Source organism: Phaenicophaeus curvirostris, chromosome 11 (assembly GCF_032191515.1).
Source record: "Phaenicophaeus curvirostris isolate KB17595 chromosome 11, BPBGC_Pcur_1.0, whole genome shotgun sequence".
Classification (NCBI taxonomy): Eukaryota; Metazoa; Chordata; class Aves; order Cuculiformes; family Cuculidae; genus Phaenicophaeus; species Phaenicophaeus curvirostris.
Window position 1 is genome coordinate 15,665,729 of NC_091402.1, and position 17,589 is coordinate 15,683,317.

Genomic DNA, 17,589 nt, shown 5'->3' on the forward strand with positions numbered 1-17,589 from the left:
GGTTGACCTGAGTATCAGTGAGCTGATAACCTGCCTCCACTGTTGATTCCTATGGGTATGAGCAGGTTAATAAGCATCTATCTTGAGTCAATATCTCACTGGCTGGTTTACAGCTGAGAAGCCAGCAGTTTTGGCAAATGTGTGTGTTTTTCACCTGCCTGCCTCCCAGGCAGCCTTTCCCAAGCACACAGTGTTATTTTCTACTTAGCCTTCCATCTCTAAAAACTGTCATTTTTACCTACAAACAAAACGTTCCTTTTAAGGAGGGTAGTGTTATTGTTCCTCACCTGTGCCTGGGTTTTTAATGCCAGTATAGCAGTAGGTGGAAGGGCCTCTGAGCTCTCAATCTCTGGGGGTTGCCAGGGATGGAAGCTTGCGAGCTGCATGGGGCTCTTGCATCCTTCTCTCAGTGGTTTGGCTGGCGTCTGGGAGCAGCAATGGCCCTGGGTGAACACTGCAGGCTGTGTTGTTTTTCCTTAAAGTCTGTTTAAAAGCATCAGTGGGTCTAAGTTATTTTGCAAGTTTAGGGAGATGGAATTTTCAAAATAGAGAGAGGGACTATTTGCAGGGGTGTATTAGGTGGTTGTACTAAAATTGTCTTGCCTGGCCACCTTACCTCATGGAGGCTGCAGGAAAGTGGGGATATTACTTGCCTCTTTCCAAAGATGCCACTGAGAAAGTGATGTCTGAAAGGTGATGGATAACTGTGAGTAACTGCAGAAGTGCAGGAAAGTCAAGCTTCTTTCCTATAGAGCGCACAGATATTTAGCATTTTTTGTAGATGCAAATATTATTCACTGTCTGCATTAGCTATTTCTGATCTTTGAAATGGAGCCAGAATTCTTTAAGAGTCACTGCTTTTTCTGAGCTGATGCTGGCTCTTTTGCCTGAGGAGCATTTGAAATCTGCCAGAAAGCATGTATTGTTGAAAACAGAAATTGAAAACCCTATACAGGATCTGCTGCCCTTGTGAGTTCTGAGCTTTCCCAAGTCATCAAGGAGAAGAAATGCCTGTACTCGTTGTCTGCTAGAGCTGTGGATGGACAGAGGCAAAAGAAATTCCTCTCTCTCTCCTTCCCCCCTCCTGCTGCCACCCAAAACTCTCTCTTTGGGTAGAAGGAAGCTTTTGACACGCACTCACACGCATGCATACACACACGAGCGGTTTCGTGCCTCCCAGTGACCTGCCTGCTTCTCACTGTCCCTCCTTCCTGGGGAGCTGGAGCTGCTGAGATACAGGAGTCGGGGAGATCCTGTTCCCTCTCCACGACTGTGAGACCAAATGAATAAAGTGAACAAGGTTTTGAAGATCCTTAAGAAGTCATCGAGGAGGAGGAAGAGATGGAGAGAGGAGCTGAGGGTGGAGGAGGAGGAAGGGGAGAGCCGAGAACTCTGTGACTCAAGTGGCTTATGCCACTTGCACCTCTGTACTGGTGGTAAGGAAACGGGAATACTCCTTGCCTGGAGTTTACGTGCCTGTTTAATATCTATTGCTTGTGTGACAGGAGAGCTTTCTGCAGCCAGCCATTGCTGTCATGCTTTTCAAAGGCTGAAAAATATTGGTGGGAGAAGTGGTGAGAGCAGGGAACTAGGTCTCATTATTAAGCCTTTCCTTCCTTGTGAGGGTGGCATTTTGCACATCTGTGGAGTGGGAACAGCAAGGGAGTCATCTTTGTGGTGGAATGATGTTCCTTAAAGTGTAGGGAGAAAGTGGAGATTATTGAGATTTTTGCTTGATATGTGTTGTTGTGTTTTGAGATGTTTAAGCCTGGATGTTTATTATGTATATTTGTGCAACACTAAAGAATGGAAATGGACAAAGTTAGCTTGCTGTTTTTCTGAGGGATGTTTTCATCTGCGAAAGTGTGTGATGGCCAAAGTTGGTCTGGACCCAGGTCCATTATATCCATCCTTATCTTCCGGGCAAACTACGCTGTGGGTGTAATATAATTCAAAATGATTCTGGTTTTGGTTTTAGTCTTATTGATAAAAAAGATAAACGACAAAACCCAGAGCGTGAAAAAGGGGCATTTGCAAATATGTCCCCAGCCTGCTTGAACTCTCTGCTGGTGGCTGTGACTCGACAGAGCAAAATGTGAAGGGCAGTGTGCTTGGCCATCAGGCTCAGCTTGCTTCGTTCTGCAGTGCCGGTGTCCAAGGGACATGAAGTGCTTATGAAACTACGCTTAAGATGAAGCTACGTTCGTGTCTAATGTAGGTCACTGTTCTTTTCGCTGTCACATTTGGTAGTTTGTTCGCAATAGTATTGTTGCAGCTTTTGAACGTTTTATGGGCTTGCTGTTTTTCTTTCTCCCCAGCCTCATTCTGTTGAGCTATTTTTCTGACCCTGCCCCGAAGCTTCCGATGGCCCCTTTGCTGCAGAGCCCCGGGCAGCTGGATGGCTTCATTTACAGCTGAGACCTGGGGCACAGAGATGTTATTGGACTTGCCCAGGGTTACTTACACAGATTGAGGCAGGGCTGGGCATTGACCTCTGAGCTTGAGGCCTGAGCTAGTACTGTGATAAGCAACACTGGTGACTATCCTTCTCTCGCCTTCAGTTTCTACGTGAAAAATGTTTTCTGTGAATATTTTGTGTTGCCGAGGCAATTCAGATCAACTGGGTGAGTGGTAGAAAGCCAGCAAATACTGAGGTGAAGGTGATAGCACCATTCAGATGGTCCCTTTATCCTTTTGTGTGTAATGTATTCTTTAATTACACCATGGTAATCAGGTAGCCATGCCCTAGCATGTCTTGCCATCTTTCTCTGTGACCTCGATCAGGTCTAAAGCCAGCCAGTCTAGAGGGCCCTGAACTAGGCTCTCCCTAACCCCAGTGGTGTTGAACCACTAGAATGTTCTTTACCGCTCTCTTTATTTGGTTCCCTCTAAGGTCTCCGTTTCTTGCAGTCATAAGCTGTAGTGAGAGCAGAATGTCCTTCTCAAGTGGGTCATCTTTCCTTGTAGGATTTGCTTTGATTTCATTTACTTATCTATTTATTCATTTATTTTGCTTCCAGTTGCCCAGACTTTCGGTTCTCTTACCTCCTCGGGTAGTTCAAGAGTCTGAGGTGTGGTTTTGCTACTGCTTTTCCAATGGAATATTCTCAAATATTTTTGCTTAAAATTTTCATTTAGAAATTGGTCAACACATAAAGCGAATTAAAGCCTCAAAATATTTAGGTATCGGAAAACGAAGAGGTAGTGGAAAACCTTAGCTAGGCCTTGACAGTTATTGACAGTTATTACTGTTGTTAACCCTTTGTGTGTTTTACTTTATCTTTTTAATAGGTAGTTGTCAGCTGAGAAAGCTCAAAACCGGCCCTAAGCTTTCCTGCTGTCTGGGAACACGATCCTGTCAGGACTGGGTTTTACATTCAGTCTGCATCCTTCTAACCACCTGCCAAGCTTGTGACTTGAGACATTGAGTGCTTTTGCGATTTTTCACTTATCTGGTTACTTTTTTTTATCAAAAGAATGACACAGGTCTTCTGAACCTGCAGCTGATGCCAACCTGTATGGGCAGTACTAGTTAGGTGGCCTGGGTCCATCTCAGCTGGACATATGGAGTGGACCTCTCCATCTGAGCTATGTGCCCAGGCTACTTAGCAGGGGAGAAGAGGACTTGGTGCTTCTCAACCCAAAACTGACATTTTAAATCCCCGGGATGAGTTCTCTGGAGAGCCTGTTCCTCTGCATTGACTGTAAAGGAAGTATAGGTGACTGGCTAAGGTGACACCTCTTGTGGGCTGAATTCGATGTGGCTTGTAGGGAAATGAATGCGTGACTAAGAGTTTTAGGTTTACTGCCTGGATATGCTTGAGGTAAAGAAGCCGTCTTGCACAGTCTCTGCTACTCTGTGTCAGCCTGAGGCTTTCTCAATAGCTGAACCTATGGCTTTTTTCCCCTAAACGCAAGATAGGCAGTGGGTTAATGCCCCTTCTGCCATTTAGACAACAACGATAGAGATGGATTGCCAGGAAAAAAAAGAAAAAAAATCTGCTAAGGCAAATGAGAAGGAAAATAGTGCATTCCTGCAGTCAGGTTCTCTGCTGGCAGTTATTCCAGCCAGTTATATTGCCACAATAAAATGTAAATGAATGCAATCATTTATTTTGTAGCCTGGAGGCCTAGTGGTATGAAAAGATAAGGGAGCATTTTCCATTGTTTATATGGTGGAGGTGGCTCTTCTGCGTCTGTTACTCTCTCTGATACCTTGGCAGCATCTAAACGTTGCCTTTATTATTAAAAACACATATGGGGAGCCTAATACCTCAAACAGGTTAGCACGGTGTTTACAGAAGTGTCAGCCAGCCTTGACTCCCTGCAGGCTCTTGGCATTTGTGTGTCTTCTGCAGGAGCAGCGCGCACAAAACAGAAATGGATGAGTGAAAAAGCAGTTTGTGCAAAGACAAAAGACAAGGAGTTGAGAAGCCTGTAATGTATGTGGTTGTCACTGGTTGGGGGGGACAAGCAGGAGGGCTTGAAGGATGCCAATGAGCTGCTCCTCCAGAGACTGGAGAGGGGGAACAAAGGGAGGGAGGAGAACAATAGGACACAGCAGTGGCATTAGGATAATCTCCGATTGTATTTAGGCATGTTTAATTGGCCTGTCACTTTTTCACATCTCATGCATTTTCATAAGGATTCCTCTTTGCCTCTTATTTTATTTTCTTGTAGCTCCTTGGATTTCCCCATGGACAGTCTCTCTGGATTTCTTTGTTTTGTGCCCCCCTCCTTTCAAAGCAGCACTAAGTCGCTTAGCTTTATGGTGTCTAAGCATAGATTCAGCAAAGGGGCTATTTGAGAAAATCTCACATTATCCTCGCAGAGGGAGAAATTTGGTATGGGAGGGAGGGGATTGTCAGTGACCTGGATGTGTGTGTCATCATAGCTCTCTTTGCTCTGGACTAGGGCTCTGAACTTGCATCCTAGTCATGTGTAATGTTATGGAAAATTACAAGTTATACTGGAGATACTAATATTTTTTTCTTCAGGTTCCTCTGAAAACTGAAATATGTTTATTCTTCTGTTTTGTACCCCGTATTGGCTACCTTAGAAATACAGAGCTACTCAATCTAGGTTAAATATATGCATTCAAAGGCATGTTGCTCAGCCTTTCAGATCGTCTGTGTTAAACTCCTACCCTTCCATTGCTAAGTGATGCCAGGCCTGGTCGCTTCATCCTCCCACAAGAAATCCCCCAGGCACATAATTAAAATCAAACCATCCTTGTGAAGCCACTGGCTGAGCTCACCAGAATTGTTCCTGTGTTTCTTGTGGCTTTGAACTCTATGAGCACTGCGGCGTGGTGGGCTGTGAGGACCCATAGAGAAGCAGCCCTGGCAGGCAAAGGAGGTCAGGAGCTGCAGTAGTCACTGGTGGGCTCTTGTCTGAGTCTTTTTCCACTTGATCCCTGGTGTGTAACAAACATGGTGATATAGGTGAATGGCCCATAGTGGGACCACACCAACCAAAGAGTTCAAAACTATGTGGCCAGGCGGTCTAAAAATTTGTAGGTCCTTTAGGTGTCTTTGGGCCTAATGAAACTTTATAGTCTTTCAGAAATGCTTTGTCGGGATTTGGGGGCAGGTGTTCTGCACATCACGGGCCAAAGGTTCTGAGAAGCCTGTGGGTTATCCCAGACCCTGGACAGGGAAGGAGATAGGAAGAGCTGCAAGTGGTGGTGGAGTTCAGGAACAGGCGTCTTCCCTTCTCTTGCTTTGGAAGAAGCACCTGTACTTCATGCCATTAAGCCCTCTGTGTTCCATTAGTGGGCTTGTTTTCACATGGCATTTATGCATTTTGCGATGACAGTTAGGTTTTTGGCAATTTATTGTCCTGCAGAGTTGTCTTTTCTGTTTATATCTCATGGGTCTCATTGTACAGCAATGAATCATTGCAAAGCTGATAGCTTAGTTTCCAGCTATAAATTCAGATGCTGAAAAAAAATTTGTGCATTCCTGTGTTTCTCTTTGAATGTGGCTGTTCACAGAGCTCTGTGTACCCTTGGGTCTGAAGATATTGTGTAGTAAAAATGGTGTTAACTAAAATAGCATCTTGAGGAACCTCTAAATAAATGCTCGCTTTTTTATATGTGAATGTGGGAGGCAAAGTGATTTGGACAAAACTGTACATCAGGGAAGACCTGCCTTTTGGTAGAGCATTGGCACCAGACCGTGCTGCGCTATCTGGTCCTGGTTGTGGTTGTGGACAGTGCTGGAGTATTGCGAGCAGCAATCAGGCAGCTGAAATTTAACCTGTTCAGCTCCTGGGACAACTCTGAGACCTGGCACCAAGTGTTCTGTTGGTGGGAGCAGTATCTGCACTGGTGGAAAAGGGAAAACCTAAGAGCAGCTCGAAGAAGTCAGGGTTAATAGCATCGAGGCAGGGAAATCTGTAGATAGAGGCAAAGGATCCTGAGAAAGGCAACAGGATGGAGTCCCTAGTAATCCTTTCTCTGCCTACAGTAGTGAGCACACTGTAAATGACACAGTTATTAGCAGTTATGCTCATATCACACAATATTAACTGGTCTATTGAGCTAGAAACAGTTGCCCTTTTTCAACCTTTTGAAGTGATTTCCCTTGTGGTGACCAGCCGAAGGAGGAAGCTGTATTTCCTAAGCAGTGCCTGGTGCCCTTTCAGAGTCTCGGCATCTCTGTTCTCCCTCTTTGCTGCCGGGGTCATGGAGCTGCATTATTTATAGGTCCTCTTGGGCACCCTGCTTGCACATCCTGTGGTGGCTGTGGAAAGGGGATTGCTGGTGTACACTGGAGATCCAAAGGTGACTGGAAGTTTATGAATGGTTATGAGATTTTTAACTTGTAGCAAAGAAAATTGTATAAAGAAAGCTTTTGATCAAACTGAACCAATCCATTGTAACCAAACATAAATTTTGCTGTGAAAATATTCTGTTTCAACATTTTCAGCAATTAAACCCTTCTTCATCTGGACTGTTTGGTGCTAGAAATTAACTAGCTGATAATATCTTCTTTATTCTAAAGACAAATGTTTTTGTCTTCGCTGAAGGCTAATATTTGCAAAAAGCAGAAAAGAAAAGTAGATTAATTCCTTAGATTTGTGTAATCTTGCCCTGATAAATGTACTTCCTTTCTGTTAAGCTTTCATAGAATGGGAAGCATTAGAGAGTGGCTAAATCAAAGCTGCAGGTTTCAGCTTTCAGAGAACTGGAGTGATCAGATTCAGTCCAGTCCTTCCACCTGGGGTCACCTGTAATTTAAAAGCCAAGAAAATGGGTAAGTTTAAAAACATGTTATGGTCTTTTTCTTCACGGGCAAGTATGTGAATGCTCGTTTGGTTAGAGATGGCATCCACGCTTCACTTGCTTATCAAGTAGTTGCAGAAGCTGGGTAGCTTAGTCCTTTTTACAGTTGGATCTTGAATTAGTCTGTGGATGAGACAAGCACAGGTGAGCCTAGAGGCCAACTGCTTGATTTCCTAGGGAAGCAGAGATCTGCTGAATTAATTTCTCTGCAGCATTTGCTTTGGCAGCTTTTTCCAGATGAATAATAGAAATAAGTAAATAAAACTAGGCAGCATAGTTTTAGAAAACTTCACGTGCCATCTATCCTCAGATGGATCTAAAGACTGCATCAACACTCACATTGGAGCAACTTGTTTTCCTGCTCATTCATATTATAATGAGACCAACCAATTAATAAGGAAATGCAAATAGAGAGTGAGAATTTCAGGCTCCCTGACTTTAAAATGCAGCTTGGATATTGTTTTTATGCATTAACGTAAAATAAGTTATAAACTGAATTGTGGCCTTTGTGAAGGGCCGAGTTTGGCGTCGCTAAGTAAAGAAATGAATGTGGCAATTTGTGGGTGAGGGAACTGTAGTGAATTGGGGTCAATTCTGGAATTCAGAATGGGGGATAATGAATGAGCTCTGAAGAGAGTAGACATGGGACATGTCCCTTGGACAGCAGAAGTGAAGTGTCTCCCTCAACGGGAAGTATTAAATTGATGGTAAGTGCTTTTCAAAGCATTGCCTGTCAGTGAGATTTCATCCATTTTTAATTATGCTACAATGATGGTAATTGCTATAATTTAGGCATTTCCAAACAAGTCTGTAGTTAATTATGGGAACAGTCAATTCCTGGAAGAGTGAGTGTTGGGTCACCTCTGCGATGCTGCTGCTCTGGGTCTGATAACCGTAAGGGTGGACAAATCTGCACCTACTGTCAAATGGGTTAAGCAGATTGGGCCTTGTGTAAATGATAAAAGATTTAAAGTAAGAAAAAATAACGACGAGTTTTTAGATGGAGATATATACTTAATTAGGACTGGGCTCAGTTCCCTGCTCTGCTGTTGGTTCAATCCAGCACTGGGTAAGGCACTGGTAGGCAAGTATTCTGCCTGCCAGGGTTAACTGGTGTGGCTGTTTTGCAGATGAGAAAGCCATGCCAGTTATATGTGGCAGCGGATGTGGTCATTAGATTTGATGGTGGACAAGGATAATTTAGCTTGATGTCCTATAAAAACCCAGGCCAAAAGCTTCATCCATGTATCCTTAGTAACTTGGAAAGGACCAAGCAAACCTTCTGGCTGGTTTTCTGGAAGGCAGAAACCTGGTTTTGATTTAAGGAGACCACAACATGAATGATGTGCTCTTTTCGTAGGTAATTTGTTCTTGTAAGTGAAACCCCTTTACTGCTATTATTTTAGAAAAGGAATCTTGTCTATAACAATTTAACATTGGAGAGAAATTTATTTTTCTTGGCCCATTTGTTCTCTAGCTTCTACTAAAAATGCAGCTGGTGTGATACGGGATCATTTGTACAATGCAGGCAAAATGAGCCCCCAGATGAGGTCTGTATAAGGAAACATAATATTGGTGCACTGTTTAATAAATTTTGGTTTCATGGGTCCTTGCTATTGGTGGTGTAACTTGGAACTTCCAATCTTTTGCTTAAAGTAATTTTTTACTAGGTACTAAATATCAGTAACAGAAAGTCTACCAGCACAAAAATGCTGCTTAAAAAGGTACCTGTATTTCCTAGCAGAAAGAGTACTGATTCTGCATGGTTATTTAGAATTTCCCAATATAACGAGTCTAAAGTTTAGTTTAATTACTCTAATTTCAAAGTCAAGGTGCATGTTGCGATAACCACAGCTTCCCTATCATTGCTTTTGGTGCAGGGAAGACTGGTGTTCTGGAAGTAACAGATTTATGTATTATCCTGTAACTGAGCTCACAGTAAAAGGCTGCACCTGGCAGTCAAACTGAGTAACAAGAACTTGCTTAAAAAGGAAATGACTTTTGACTTTTGGCCTTTTGGCATACTAACTCTTCTTGGGCTGTTACTAGCTAATTGCTTCATTAACACAACAGCAATGTAAAATACAGTGAGAAGAGTGTTGGGAGTACATACATGAAAGCGTAGCATGATCCCTGTCTAGGCTGGCACCTGCAGTCAGTATTTGCAAAAGGCTTTTGTTCTTCTAAATAAATTGGCAGTCAGAGCGAGTAGCAACACGGCGCATGGTGATAAGACTATATTAATTTCTTGCTTCAGGAGTCTCAGCTGTCTCCTCGGAAAGACTGGTGCCTTGTCCATGGATTTGCAGATTGAACAAACATACTGTATTGTTTAATAATTAAAGAACCACTGCTTCAGCATTTCCTGGCACACTAAACTATGGTCTTAGGCTGAATCCTGGTGACAGTGTTCCAAGACTGTGCTTCATAAAACAAGGAACAGGTAGTACCACTTTGGTCACTGCTCTTTGGGATAATACAGCTCTCATAACCCAGTTTCCAACTGTAAACAATATTTTCTTGCAATTAAATAACTGCTGTTATTTATTACTATTGAAGTAGCAGTTCCAAGTAGGGACCTGGCTTCTTTTATGCTCTGTTGTGAAGAAGCAGGGAAAAAAGATGCACTGAGCACCAAGCACCTGAGCTTTTGGTTTGCTGTGAATGCTGGTAAGACTGCAGCATCACCATTGAATTACTGCCAGGGAGGAAAATAAGAATACTTTTATGTGTTGAGATGTTCTTGTCAGCTGATAAAATAATGAAAGTAGGAGGAGATGCCTAAGTAATGCTGATAGGGCTCAAGTTGGAAGCTCAAAAAAGGAACATAGATGTGAATGTTTAAATTAGCTGCCTTCTTAGCTTTGGGACATAATCTAAATGCCATTCACCTACTTGAATTGCAGAAAAGTGCCCATAAAATCCTACACGTTCAACCTTCCTGCCAATCTGCGATGTGAATTATGGAGGAGACAACTAGGATGACATGATCGGTACATAGCTCTAAACCCTGGCTTTCACTTGTATTTAAATCATATTATTTGAATTCTAGTCTCAGTCTAGATACAAGCCATTAGCATCTCAGTGGTCTAGGTGGAGGTGCAGTCCCTGTGACTGCGACTTTTGAAACTGTGGGACTGTGGTGCTTACATGGCTATATTCTCAGCAAATGCGCAGGTGAGAACCGGACGTTTCTGCAAAGAGTCTGTTGCTGGTTTCTTGCAGCTGATGCTACAGAAAGTAGAGGGTGTGGAGAAGCGTTAATTCAGAGAAATGGTCATTAGAAATGCATGTTCGCTTTTCAGCCGTACACAATTGTCTTCTGTGAAGCTAGTGAGTTTATAAAAAGTTGTATAGGATGTTCAGAGCATGTGTCAGAGTAGTCACCCGTGGAGGCAGAAAATAAGGGCTTTCAAAACACTGAGGGTGAAGGTTAATGTCTGAAGTCAGTTTGTCTACTTTGCTGAACACAGTTTCGTGACAAACTGTCACATTTATAAGTTATTGTCAGGGTAATTAAACCTAGTAGTGCCACATCAAACTTCCCCCCCCGAGTGTTACTCAGTTGGAGGCTGTGGCCATGCTAATTATGGCCGGGCAAGTACTTGTAAAGCCTAATTTAAACTGTTTCTTTTAGGAATGGTCTGCTAATTGGGCATGGTTTCAATGAAACCATTCATCATTCACACTGTCACCGGGATCATTTATTAAGGGCAATCGGTTAAAGCAGTACAGGTGTCAGCGTGGGCAGAGCATATAGTCTCCCAAACCTTTGTTATTATGAATGTTGGAAAAACAAGTTCAAGTTTGGCAAAGCTAAGCTGTCAATTTGACTTCCTGCTCCAAACTAATAGCATTTGTTAGTAGAATATTTGATTTAATAGGCACTGAGAGGCAATGAACTTGGAGCCTGGGGTCTGTTCGGTCGCTTTGGGGAGGGAGGGAGTGAGCACCTCCTGGCTGCTGGTTACCCTGGTGCTGCTCTGCTTTGTGCCGAGGATACCAGTATTTCTATAGGAATTCACACATCAGCAAAGGAGAGCTTCACGGCTAACATGCGGCATCCTAGGAGTCTATGGAGATGTCTGATTTTATAGATCACCTTATCCTGAGTTTGGTTCAAAGCGTTACTGTATTGAATTTGTTGTTTCAGCATTGATCCAAATTGCTTATCTAAGACAGACTTTTGTCTCCAAATGCTTTAATGCCACATTTGGCCAATGTTATTTACTTCTGTGGCTCTCAAAGAGCTCTCAGACGCGTAGTTGAGGGGGTGTGGAAGATCTGTTGTCTGCTAATTGCAGCGGCTTATCTTAACATGCACTATGGAATAAATATTTTTGAGAAAAACTTTGTCATTGATCAGTCTGTTTGATGTAATCTTACTGAACAGTTATCAAACAAAATCTTTTTCCCAAGGGCAAGAATTTAAGAAATTGCTGTAGTAAAAGAAGACAGGTTTTTTTATAGCTCTTGCTACTGATACGTGAAATTATTATTATTCCAAATATTTTTATTACTCCAATTAGAAGTTATTAATATGCAATTTATAAAGCAAACCCATATGTCGTCAACTTTGTTTATTTTGCTTTCTTATTAAATGGAACACGTACAGTAGTTAGCCAGTTCAACGTAGCCTGATCTATAGTGAAAATAAAAAGCAGATAATGTGCAAATACAAAATGAAAAGGAACAAAAAAAAAAAGGCTTAATTTTTCTCCCCAGAACCTGTTTTATGGGTCTACTTGTCAATTGTACCTAAAGTAATAGAGAATTGTAACATATATAAAGTAAGCTTGAAACATCCTTTAAAGTAGTAAAGAGGAGATGAAAATAATAATCTGAACAAACTCACAAAGGTAGTATTATCTGTACTTGAAACATTAATGCATTCAGATGTACTGTACCTGTTAGTAAGGAAATACTGCCTTTTTAAGTACGTTTCAGTACAGTGTTTAATTTTCAAGGTATGTATTAGACACAGAGTTTTGCATAATTATCCTTGAGGAAGGAAACAAACTGTATGGCAAATTCAAGGATAATGAACTAATTTAATGTAAGTCCTACTTTGAATACTTTCTGCTCCTTTAATTTTGCTCTGGTACCTATTTTTAAATGTTTACATGAATGGAAGACTCTTTTCTCCCAGTATTTTGCTTTGTTTTTCTGTTATTGAATGTATATCTATTTTAATTATCCTCTTGTATTATTTACACTAGATTCTATGGCTTGGCAGAGCCACTTCAAATACCAGACATGATAAATGGTAATAGATTTCCCATTATATAAATGCCTTTTTATCCTCTTAGTTTAATTGCTGCATTTCTCACTCTTCCTATTGTGCTCTCTTGATGACCAGTGTCCCCACAGTAATTTCCTTAGCTGAAATGAGGATTAGATTTATATGCGGGAGAGCTGAAAACACGCTTGTTTCAGTATCAAAGAGAAACGGCTGTTTTACTTGTGACTGGAATTTCCTCTGAGGTAAAACCAATTGTCTTGGGACATCCAGGCAATTCCCTCAGCTAAAGAAGTTCTGTGAGCCTCTCAGAGGAGGGTAAACTGGATCTTAATATTGAGGTTTATTGTCTCAATGTGCTTAAATCCCAGTGATGAACCTAGAGAGAAGATGAAATGGTGGGGTTCCTCTGTCCCATGTGTAAGCTCGTACTTCAGCACCATGAAAACAAGCAAAATCTGGCACAAAATGCAGTTTTGATGGGAAAAACTGTATAAATTCCTCGGCTCCGGTGAAATTAATTGGAAGCCCCTGTGCTTAGTAGCAGCGAGAGAAGAAAAAGCAACCTGGACAGAGCAAGCAACTGTGCTTGGGAGCTGGGAATTGGCTCTAAGGCTGTCTCAGAAACTGAATGTATGGAGCTCTGCACATCCCTCAGCACATCATCAGCCCCACATGCGCGTTTCTCAAGCAATGCAAATACATTTTGGCTTTTAGTCTTCTGTATGAGGCTTTAAATACATACATTACATCTGAATTTATCTATACTTAATATGAATGTACACACCTGTCAATGCTTTCAACTCTGTACTTGAAAGAAAACAAAATAGAATCAAGAAGAAAATCTCCTGTGCTGTTATGTAAAGATCGATCTCTAAAGCAGTGAGGGTTTATTGAGTTTCAAGAGTCTGTAATTGCAATTCTTGAATTTGAAATATAGTGTTAGCTCTTCTGGGATTGCCGTTTATGCTGTGCCGCTAATGCTGCCACTTGTTCAAAGCAGCTCTCTTTTAGCTCTTTCCTTACTGGAAAGATTTCTGGGTCAGTCTGTGTGATGCTTTCCTTTGGTTCCAAGCTTATACCTTTGAGTTGGAATTTACCAAACCGTGCATGTTTTGTTGAACAGAGGACATTGTACCTATGGAAGCTCTGCAGATTATCACTATGTAACGCACAGGCTTTTTTTTTGTCATGTTCCCCTAGTCATCAGGCCTGGATGGACAGAGGGACCTTTTTCTTTTAAGTGCACCAAATCTACCCTGTCATGCTGGCTTTAAGCCCTTCTATAGGATCCTTGAACTCCTTTTATTCCAATAGTAGGCCCTCTTGATCATCACTGGTCCCCTTCAGGTGAGTGCATTGGGTCTTGCCAACGCACCAATTCACACACATCCTCTGGTAGTACAGAGCAGACCTTCAGCTTGTCCTCCAGCAGCACAAGCTCCAGTATGGGCCTGACTTCTCATTGGGACCCAGAGCAGTCTTGCAGAGAGTGAGGCATCTGTTTTGCTGTCCCCTAAATTCCCTGATAATTACGCCCCAAACAAGCCCAGTGTTTTCCAGTACTCAATAACTCCTGCTGAGAAACAGCTGTGTTCAGGGATGCTGCCCGGGGCTGCCCATCATCCTCTGCTGTATGCAACAGTTTATAAAAACAGAAACTGTACAGCAGTTTTGAAGGTGCAGCCCTGAACTGCTCAAGGGCTGCTCCATTCTCAGCACGAATCTCCAGGATGATTCATCTTCCTACTTCTGGAAGTAGGAGGTGGGACTTGGGATACTTCACATGTGTTGTTTGGAGAGCTGATGTTCATCATGTGACTTGTGTGTTCCTGGGGTGATGGCTTTGCTCTCAGGTCTGGAGGATGTGGTTGATAGTTTCTGCAGAAACAAGAAGTTTCTTTTCCAGAAAAGTTTCTTTAGGAGAACTTAATGCTGCTGGGGCTATTGTCAGGACATAACCCTGTGGCACATGCACCAGTTCTGGGTTTCTGGTGAACTGGTCCCATAAAATCAATGGCTTTTATCTCCTTTGCTTTGGTAAACTGGGTTACCTTTCTGGTGAAGTGCAAGCGTGCACCCGTATCTGCTATGGAATTATGTTACTTAGCAAATTAATATGTTAATGTAGTACCAAATTCCTAGCGCTTAACAGCGGGAGACTTGTGTTAGGTTTATAAACATCAATGAGTGATTTTATTCAACTGGACAAGATGAAAGAACAGCACTACGCTGAATGTATTGTTGGAAATGGTCTGTGCCCCCTCTAGCTCTGTATTTGCCATCCTCCCCCCTAAAGCCCTTCCCTCTCTCTCCCTCGTCTACTACATAAAGCACATCTCTGTTTCTCAGTAATCTTAAATTAATTTTAAGCCGCTAGCCCCTTGCAGAGGTGCAGAGGGAGAAGCGGCACAGAGCCATGTGAGTGGAGCGCTGGAGGTTGCTGTCAGGGAAGATGTTTGCTGTTTCACTCAAGTGCCGTCTTGGGGTGGTGAGACGAAGGAATAAAGGTACGGTGAGGGTGGAGTGGATCGTTCCTGCCTGCAAGAGGGACTTGGACCCACTTGAACGTTGCCTTTTCCTTAGCTGGGCAAGAGGAAAAATGCTACCTTGTCTGTGATTGATTTTCACCCTCAGGGTGCATTGGCAGGGGGAGTAGGAATATTTTACTTTCTTGCATGTAATATGTTTTTCAAAGGTTGAATTTTTTTTCCCCCATTGACTCTCTGGATTTTTATGCTATCCACCTACCGTAGTTGTTATTGTAGTAAAGCAGATTTGGGTGTGCTTCACGATCTCTCAAGGTTTCCCTCCTTTCATGAAGGAGCTGTTACTTTGCAGGGAGAGGCACTTGGGTGTTTGCCGGACTCCATGAGACTGTTTGGGAGTTCTGATACCTATCCCACCCCCACGCTCCTTCCAGGAGAGGGAGTGGGTTGAAAGGATGAGAAACCTGGAAAGATAATGGGAAGAAAATCAACTTGGAGATTTGAGAAGCAGTAATATTTTAAGTATATCACAGAGTAAGTTAATTGAACACAGGTTAGAGTTTCTCTTCTCACAGTCCTGCAGTATCGCAGGTGATGAGAAGCAAAGAATGTTTTTTTGTGCTGGACTGGGATCCCTGGGTCCGTTGCCCCTAGTTTAATTATGTGTGTGTGTTAAATAGGTCTCCAGACCTGTGTGGTGGAGTTGCTGTAGCTGCACAAGGCACTCTGCAGCTGATGCTCAGTCCCATTACCTTTACCTTTGATTTTTGAAAGGTTTGCATTTTAATAGGACCTGGAGCAGTTGCAAACCGCTGGGAGCTCTGCTCTTGTGTGCAAGTTACTGCCGGCAGCGCTCCTGCAGTAGATCAAAGTCCTTTGGTGTAAAGGAAGGTGACCTGTGTTTTTTCTGGGGGCCTCTAAAGAACAACAGCTTTTATGGGTTTGGTATAACTTGAATATTATTGATTTCAGGCTACATGTAATGCGTCAACTATGCTGTTAGCCTCACTTAAAGGGTGAAAAACTTGCTTGCTAGTGCAGGGTTCTGATCTGTGTGTTGATGTAGAGGGACTCTATTGGGACACTGGCAGATACAGAACTTTGGGAGCAAAGGAAGGGGCCTGAACACAGTGCATGTATTTCCAAAGCAGACTAGAGCTTAGTCTAGTGACCAGTAGTTGCCTCATCATGCTGCTTCTTTGGGTGGGCGTGCAGGCAGAGCTGGGTGCACAGAGGCATCAGCAAGATACACTTGTGCACTTTGTGCGCAAGGGCGCGTTCCCCTGGGGTTACTGCCCTGCTGTGGCAGCCTTGGAGCTGAGCTCATTTCATATATACAAAATTTTACTTGGTGTCATTTGCCTTTGGTAGTTTATGCTGACGTTTCTTCTTCCTGGTTTGGAGATCTCATGGGCTTCTCTTTGCAGTAGGGATTTCACATTCTCAATCAAAGAAGGTGGCACAGGCAGGGTTTCCACCTTTCTCAAGTAACACTTTGTGCTTGTATCAAACACAGCCCTGGGGTCCTCTTTAGTGGTGAGATACCAGGAGAAGATTTGGTGCCTTGTTAGTTTTTTGTAGATCTTTTCTCCTGGCATGCTGTTTTGCTCAGCATCCTAAAGGAGCTGGCAAATGTTGTATCATGAGGATTTTTTTCTTATGCAGCTTTCCAGGGAAGTTAAGTTCTGACACAAGTAGAGCAAGTGCATTTGTGCTTGTAAAACACTGTGAAAATGCAGTCTGAGACTGTAATGAAGGTTAAAAAAAGTGTTATCCCTGTACTGCCTGATAAAGGTTCAGTGGCTTTGATTGAAATATTTAGAATTGACTTACATTACCTGCATTTCTTAGTGACAAATTTAAATGAGAGAATCGCTAATCCAATGCTAAATTGTACTGCTTTGATCAAGGATTAAACTGATCTGGGATTGACATTTGGGACTAGGGCTTTGAAATGAACTGCCAGAGAAAGACGTTACTTGTCTTCTATATCTTGGGACAGCTGATGTTTAAAGTATATCCCCAAAAGACTGAGCAAAAATGAACGATGCTTAGCTACTGTTGCTACCAAAATGAACCTGTCGTGACTGGGCAGCAAGCAAGGATGGGAGCTGGTATGAATTATGTTAGTGAGTAATGAACTCTGCATTCCTGTCTCTAAATGCTCAAAAAATTAACTAGCTGTCTATCGTATCTTTTGCTATATTTTCTTTTATTTTCTCAAACTCCAGCTGCTCCTCCACAGCTAACCCTAACTTCAGAGAGAAAATATTGCTGTCAGTCGTCTTGGATTCCTGCTTTCCCTCTCTTGCTGAGCCCTTGAGTTTCTCCTGGCATGTGGAATGCTGGACGGGGGCAGGCAGCTTTTCCTTCCCCGCAGCTCAGCAGCTGCTCTTGGCCAGCGCTGTAGGACCTCTTACTTCTCTTCAAGGTCTCTTGACCCTCTGCTGAAGGTGTTATTGAAAACCCCAATGAACAAACACTCAGTTGTCTAATACAATAATTAAACTCCCCTCAGAATTAGCAAGTTTTTCCATTGGAAGAGCTAAACAACATTAATGCTGTCAATGCCA

The 17,589-nt window shown here is 42.6% G+C and overlaps 1 protein-coding gene across 6 annotated transcripts in view; it reads left to right on the plus strand.

Annotated features, from left to right (window-relative positions):
- Positions 1 to 17,589, plus strand: part of GRIP2 (glutamate receptor interacting protein 2) — a 261,667-nt gene that overhangs the window by 121,473 nt on the left and 122,605 nt on the right. Inside the window, exon 1 of one of the 6 annotated variants that reach the window (XM_069865788.1) lies at positions 1,103 to 1,436. The exons of 3 other annotated variants lie outside the window; for them this stretch is intronic. In XM_069865788.1, the coding sequence (XP_069721889.1) occupies positions 1,283 to 1,436 (154 nt within the window). In that variant the 5' untranslated portion in view covers positions 1,103 to 1,282. Of the gene's footprint in view, positions 1 to 1,102; positions 1,437 to 17,589 lie in introns of those variants that run through there. 2 more of the 6 variants (XM_069865783.1, XM_069865784.1) reach the window with 2 other exon arrangements.